The sequence below is a fragment of the Anticarsia gemmatalis genome, chromosome 30 (assembly GCF_050436995.1).
Source record: "Anticarsia gemmatalis isolate Benzon Research Colony breed Stoneville strain chromosome 30, ilAntGemm2 primary, whole genome shotgun sequence".
In the NCBI taxonomy this organism is placed as follows: Eukaryota; Metazoa; Arthropoda; class Insecta; order Lepidoptera; family Erebidae; genus Anticarsia; species Anticarsia gemmatalis.
This window is the reverse complement of record NC_134774.1, coordinates 4,117,099-4,125,012: the sequence shown is the minus strand read 5'-3', so window position 1 is coordinate 4,125,012 and position 7,914 is coordinate 4,117,099. Positions and strand designations below refer to the sequence as shown.

At 35.7% G+C, this 7,914-nt stretch overlaps 1 protein-coding gene across 4 annotated transcripts in view; it reads left to right on the top strand.

Moving 5' to 3' along the window:
• LOC142985595 (calmodulin-like protein 4) overlaps positions 1–7,359 on the top strand; it is a 29,648-nt gene extending 22,289 nt beyond the window's left edge. For 2 of the 4 annotated variants that reach the window (XM_076133868.1, XM_076133870.1), the window contains 4 exons: positions 847–960; positions 2,162–2,253; positions 3,210–3,317; positions 7,215–7,359. In XM_076133868.1, the coding sequence (XP_075989983.1) occupies positions 847–960; positions 2,162–2,253; positions 3,210–3,317; positions 7,215–7,316 (416 nt within the window). In that variant the 3' untranslated portion in view covers positions 7,317–7,359. Of the gene's footprint in view, positions 1–73; positions 214–284; positions 316–846; positions 961–2,161; positions 2,254–3,209; positions 3,318–7,214 lie in introns of those variants that run through there. The other 2 variants (XM_076133871.1, XR_012960213.1) reach the window with 2 other exon arrangements.
• The last annotated feature ends 555 nt before the right edge of the window (positions 7,360–7,914 follow it).

Genomic DNA, 7,914 nt, shown 5'->3' with positions numbered 1-7,914 from the left:
ATAAGTATAATAGATCTGGGTCTTATTATGTAAGAATATAACAAATATTTTTTTATACCAACGAATGCTCAACGATTAGCAAACTTCACGTAGCTGGAACGCATTCAACTACTTTATTGACATAATTCTGAACTGTCAAAAAAGGTTTTGTCTTCGTTTCACTTACTTTATTTTTAATTTAATTTATTTACCTTTAATTTATTGAGAAAAATGGTAACTATCATTGTTATTTGTATAATATATCAATTGCTTTTATTTTCTAACACTTAATTACTTTATTTCAGGCGCGTTATTTCAAAGAACAGGACATTGATGGTAAGATTAGTTATCAGAAAAATGTTTTTTTTTTCTGTAGATTATCTATAGATATGACTTCATATTCATAAAAAAACTTAATTTTATTGTAATAAACGTAGGCAATTATGTATAAAACTTTACCTTAGCTGTAAAAACAGACCGAAACATGTACAAGTAGCACAAACTAACTGTGCTTTCTTTATGCAAATTTTTACTCCGAACTAAGTTTCGAAACATATATAGTAGGTACTTTTAATTCTTCCATATTATATTTTATTGCATTCTCAGGCATCTATGATACTCCATCAGCTTGTTAAAATAAAATAATTAAACTAAGTACCAAATACAACCTTTTTAGCACCTACTAATGTACTTACCTACTTGCTATCCTTAACTAGAAATATATTACCATTGAGAATTAAACCAAAAGCTTTCCTCTTAATTTCTTCTTTTAACTTAATTATACTTATTTTTTCTTTAAGTTCAACTTTAATATTATTTGTAGATAGGTATAAAATCAAACTGACAACTTGTTTCTTTAATTTCCAGAGTTTCGTGAATGCTTCTACTTATTCGCGCGTTCAGGACAGATCACATCATTGGATGAGTTGACTGTGGTGATGAGGTCTCTTGGCATGAGCCCTACTATACAGGAGCTTGCAGGTAATATAATCATACTAATATGACTGATGAAGTTTTTCCCCGTTTTTGTAACTTTTTTTACTGATACTCTGCTCCTATTGGCCGTAGCATGACAATATATAGCCTATAGCCTTCCTTGATAAATGGGCTATCTAACACTGAAAGAATTTTTCAAATCAGACCAGTAGTTCCTGAGATTAGCGCGTTCAAACAAACAAACAAACAAACTCTTCAGCTTTATAATATTAGTATAGATAAATAAATACACAGATTATACCGCTGAACCAATTTAAAAAACTGCAATTATTTGGCACAGAGTGTAAGTGGCATTGAAGCTTAGCACTATTTGAGGTCTGTACATATTACTAAGACTGCTATCTATCTGTCTTAGCAGGCTATAATGTAATATTGAAATTGTGGTTTAAAAGAAGCAAATTTGTGGCTTAAAAATAGGCACAAATTTAATTCCAGTGTAAGGCACACAGAGGAAGTGGTATTATAGCTTACTAGCTGACCCGCGCAACTTCGCTTGCGTCACATAGGAGAGAATGGGTCAGAATTGACCACGTTTTTGTAACACTTTTTACTGTTACTCTGCTCCTATTGGTCGTAGCGTGGTGATATAAAATATGCTTTTTTTCACGAAAAATATTCTCAAAATTATTTATATCTCGTAATATAACGAAGTCGCGCTAAAGCATATCCGCCATTAAAACAGTTGCCATGACAACGGAATTTTGTTGATTCAATGTCATTATAATATTTATTATTCGCGACTTCGTTCGCCACCTGGATTTTCCCGGGAAATGCGTCATTTTCTCGGGGTAAAAAGTAGCCTATGTCCTTTCTCGGGTATCAAAATATCTCCATACCAAATTTCATGCAAATTGGTTCAGTAGTTTAGGCGTGAAAGAGTAGCAGACAGACAGACAGACAGACAGACAGAGTTACTTTCGCATTTATAATATTAGTATGGACTATTATTTGAGGTCTGTACCAAACAGTTTAAAATAAACCCTATTACTAAGACTGCTGTCTGTCTGTCTCTGCAGGCTATAATGTAAAATTGATTTTGCGGTTTAAAAAAGCCACAAATGCAGTGTGAAACAGATAAAATAAGCTTAAGTTATAAAAATATATTTAGTTTCTAAAACAAAAAAACCATTTTTGTTACAATCTGAATATCAACTCATAAATAATTCATGTATTTGTAAATTTCCAGGCTATTTGAAAGGCAAGGGTGGTAAAATGTCTTTTGCTGACTTCCTGGAGGTGATGCACATACATTCCAGAGCTGAGAACTTGCCTACTGAGGTAAATACAAGTATATAAGTGTGTATTTACAAGTATATAAGTATGTTTATCAGTTATTTGGTTACTATAGTACAAGCTCTGCTTAGTTTGGCATTAAATGACTATGTGTGGGTTGACTAACCATATCCAATTATGTAATTATTAATATTAGTATAGATAATAATCTATACTAATATTATAAGTGGGAATGTTTAAGAAATAAGGAAAGAAAAGAAATGAAATTTGTCTGGGAGATAGTTAAAAACTACGTATCAAAGGAGATCGGCAGATTTCGTACAGCTTAAAGTTTGTGTTGTTTCGTAACAGAATTTGTACCACTTATTAAGGGGACTAAGTCACTTATTTTTATTTGGGAGTATTATTTTTAGAAGTCCGGATTAATTAGAAAGTATTTGTTTATTTAAATAATAATTTTTGGTCTATGGCTTATATTTATTGACAACTAAAGAAAAAGAAAATCTCATGAGACGTCACTTTTCGTCTGACGTCTACGCATCCTCTAATTTGCTGTTGTTTTGGATTATGGTTTTGACAGCATCTGAGCAATTTAGCGAACTATCGGGGCTTCTAAAAATGGACATAACTTTAACCTCCCAACTTTTAAAAATATAAGAATTTTAAAATAAGCTTGTCTATCATATTAGCTACCAATTAAAACAAAAAGTAAACCTAAACATGACATTTTATAAGCTGTACGTATTCTTCATATAAACCTGCCGTTCACCTTTAGGCTATGGTTTTTCAAAATAACATCTTTTACTATGATAGAATGGTATCAATAAAAAAGTTGTTTCAATAGAAAAAAAAAGAAATATCAAACTAGAAACTTTAATTTAAGATGCTTTTTAAATACTCCCAAACAAACTATCACCCATTATGACTATTAATTAAATTAGCGTATATCTCCATTATATCATATTATTTATTTTATTGAGTATATTATAAATAACTTGCAGGTGGTAAACGCCTTCAAAGCAGGTGATGCAGAGAAGAATGGAGTAATCCCAGCGAGACAGTTGAGGAACTTGTTGCAGAACTGGGGAGAAGGATTGTCTGCCAGAGAGGTTTGTACATACAAGTTCTTTCTAGAAGGCACTCTTTTAAAGCAAAGCATCAAGTTGTGTTACGCCCATAGCCAGTTGCGCTCGCCGGTCGGTAAACGATCTGTGGGTTAAGCAACCGTTGGCGCGGTCATTGCATAGATGGGTGACCGCATAGTGGTATTGAGCTGGGCGTCTCCGTGCTTCGGAGGGCACGTTAAAAGTCGGTCCCGTTTATTGTCTACTAAGATAACAGTCGTTAAGCCATGTCAAAGGCCTCTCGGGCGGCTTGAACAACTTTTTACAAGTTCATACATACTATAATGCGAAAAGACTTTTTCCCCGACCTAATCTACTATATAAAAATAAGTCGGGTTTTCCTTCCTGACGCTATAACTCCAGAACGCACGAACCGATTTCCACGGTTTTGGATTCGTTGGAAAGGTCTCGAGCTCCGCGAGGTTTATAGCAAAGAAAATTCAGGAAAAAATTCAACAGAAAGGCGAAAAAACAGAGAAAATCATTTTTCTCATACAGCGCCATCTCTGATACATAGCATGTACTACATACCAATATTTGTATCGTATTTCTTTTAATATTTTTATTTGACAGCTACTCATTGTAGATGGTGCCGGTGCGTGATATATTGTTTGACAGAGAATTTCATGTGAAAAAACGGTATTGTGTTCAAAAAAGTAAAAAATATAAGTTATTCGTTTCCTAACATTTTAATTGGAAACCAACAAATCAATTACGTGTATTGTTCAGATTTTTATTCGATTTCAACAGCAGGCATTTTGTCTTTAAGGTGGTAAGTTAAACTGTGTAAATTATGTGGATCGTGCATTTGAGGTTAAATTCACTACTCTGTCCATAGTCCAAAATGCCTAGAGGACGACGTGCGAACATCGGCCGCCGCACAAGACATGCAAGCCAGCAACAAGTGTATTCACAGAACTTAAGCGAAGTAAGACAAAATATAATAAGAGAAAATGCCCGATTAAGACAGCGCGTGAGCACACGAAGATCATTGGCATCATACAATCGCTTGGCATTCCAATATGATCCCACTGCGAACTACAGTAATGATGAAAATTTAGATATTGGACCAATGACGACTGTATGCCGATATTGTAATGCGTTAAAGTTTAAAAGAGAAACGGCTGGATTGTGTTGCGCAAGTGGAAAAGTCAAACTGGATCCATTACTTACACCACCACAGCCACTGAAACAATTGTTCGATGGAAGTGATCACGATTCCTACCATTTTCTTCAACACATCCTTGAATACAATAACTGCTTTCGCATGACTTCCTTTGGAGCTAATATCATTCGAGAAGGCGGCTTTATGCCGACTTGCAAGGTAAAAGATACAACACACAGAACCAATCACTCACACTAACAAAATGAATTGCAACAATAAAAACTACATATACACCAAACACTACACCATCACACGATCAGAAGTTACACCGTATTCTTCAACAAATGATTGTTTGCAATTACAGATACAAGGACAAATATATCATTTGCATGGTTCAATGGTGCCATCACCGGATGAGCCGCATCAATTTCTGCAAATATATTTTATTTCGTCGATGGTGGATCAGCTGAATGTGCGTTGCAATATACAGGGAACACAACAGTTAAAGAGACGAATTATAGAACAGTTGCAAGCATTTTTTCACGCTAATAACGCTGTGGTTAATATGTTCAAAACAGCATTGGAACAAATGCCATCGGATACGCACAAATTTGTCATAAGAGCGGATTGTACCCCAACAGGTGAACACGTGCGAAGATTCAATGCACCCACCGTTAATGATGTTGCTGCAATTATTGTTGGCGATCCAACTAAATCGCGAGACATTGTCGTTCAGCGAAGAAGCAATATCATGCATCGTGTAAACGAGACACATCGTTTGTACGATGCGTTACAATATCCAATCATTTATTGGCAAGGGCAAGACGGATACGACATCACGTTGAAGATGGTCGATCCAATTACAGGTAAAATATTCACACACTAATTATATTGCTATTATTGGTTTCTATTAACAATTCATTTAATTTTGCATTTTCAGGTGTATCAACGAATAAAAATCTAAGCGCAATGAATTACTATGCGTATCGTTTGATGATTCGTACACATGAGGAGAATGTCATTCTGAAGTGCCGTCGGCTATTCCAGCAATTCGCTGTCGACATGTATGTCAAAGTCGAGACCGAACGTTTAGCGTTCATCCGATACAATCAGGCAAAGCTACGATCTGAGGACTATATACACTTGCGTGATGCTATTCATTCAGATGGCGATGTTCAGAATGTTGGACGTCTGACGATTCTTCCATCATCATATATCGGAAGCCCACGCCACATGCACGAATACGCTCAAGACGCTATGACGTACGTGCGAAATTATGGAACTCCGGATTTGTTTATTACGTTCACTTGCAATCCGAAGTGGATGGAAATTGAACGTGAGATGGAACCGGGACAAAAACCGCAAGATCGCCATGACATAATCGCCAGAGTATTTCAGCAAAAACTCAAGGTTATGATGGATGTGCTTACTAAGTATCGAGTTTTTGGTGACACACGTTGTTATATGTACTCGGTGGAATGGCAGAAGCGTGGACTACCGCATGCTCATATCCTAATTTGGTTGCTGAACAAATTACATTCAAATGAAGTGGATGACATCATATCAGCTGAAATTCCTGATCCAGTCACTGATCCCCATCTACACGACATTGTGACGACGCAGATGGTGCATGGACCGTGCGGTGCTTTGAATCCATTATCGCCTTGCATGGCTGATGGAAAGTGCACAAAACGATATCCGCGACCGTTAGTTGCTGAAACAGTCACAGGGCACGATGGATATCCAGTTTATCGTCGGCGTTCAAAAGAAGATAATGGTCGAACTATTAAAGTCAAAGTTCAAAATCAAGAGATTGAGATCGGAAATGAATTCATTGTACCATATTGCCCGCTGCTATCACGAATTTTCGAAACACATGCAAACGTTGAGAGTTGTCATTCGGCCAAATCAATCAAATATTTGTGCAAGTACGTCACAAAAGGCAGCGACATGGCTGTGTTTGGTATTGCGTCGGAAAATGCGAATGACGAAATCAGCAACTTCCAAATGGGCAGATACGTCAGTACTAATGAAGCACTGTGGCGATTATTGTCATTTCAAATTCATGAAAGATATCCCACAGTTGTACATTTAGCAGTGCATTTGGAAAATGGCCAAAGAGTTTACTTCACTGAGGCTAATGCCGCACAACGAGCTGAGAGACCACCATCGACAACATTGACTAGCTTCTTTTCAATGTGTGAAACAGATCCATTCGCAGCGACGCTGATGTACGTTGAAATGCCCAAGTATTACACTTGGAATCAATCAACAAAGAAATTCCAACGTCGCAAACAAGGCACCCCAGTTCCAGATTGGCCACAGGTGTTTTCCTCTGATGCACTAGGTCGTATGTATACTGTTCATCCTAGAAATGATGAATGTTTTTATTTGCGACTGCTGTTGGTAAATGTACGTGGACCAAAATCATTTGTGGTTTACCAAAGAGCACTTCAATGAATCTTCGAATAATTTGCGGACACGTATAACGCTTCGATTCAGTATTTACTTTGGATTCACTTTCATATACTTAGAGAAGTTCAACTAAATGACACTTCATTTTTGTATTCAAAATGAATTCATTACTGTTGTGAAATGCAATATTTTTTTCCTTTTAAAAAATATAAAACATAAAAAAATGTTTCTTCATCTCTTAATCACAAAACGAAATGTTACATAAAACGAAGCCATTTGGTGGCGAAACGGAGTTCGCCGGGTTTGCTAGTATTATGTAAAAAATGTTTGGTGTCCTAAAAATATTTATTTTCTATCCACAGGTAGACAATATATTCCGTGAGGCGAATGTGAACAACAATTCAAATGTGCGTTATGAAGACTTCGTGAAAATCGCGTGCGCGCCCGTTCCTGACTACTACTAGCAGAGGAAAATATACCTTATTATTATAGAAATAAAGATCAAAATATATAACAATCATAGCGTGCTGTTTCAAACTCGATCGATTTAATATTCCATTATTTCAGGAATAATGCCACTGGGCCTCTCTTTCAAAATATTAAAAGCTTATTAGGTTAAGGTCAACTTGGGTAACTTTGAATCATTTGGGTAACATTGAACGTGGGAATTTGAACTAGTTTCGATTATTTTTTCATATGAAACCAACACAATTGATAAAGATTTATTTTAGTTTTGCAAACTTTTATCAATTGTGTTGGTTTCATATGAAAAAATAATCGAAACTAGTTCATATTCCCACTGTCAATGTTACCCAAATGATTGAAAGTTACCCAGGTTGACTGTAGCTTATATTTTTTATTATTATAATGTCGCCCGTCCAATTTATAATGTACTTAACTAAAATAAATTATTTATACAAATTAATATTTAATTTACTTACACAATAACATGGGACTAACATTGTTAATGGCGAGACGTGAGTATATTTCATTTATACACCTCTGCCTATACCCTCAGATACATAACAAGCTTGATAATATTATTTCACCGCAATGTATTTT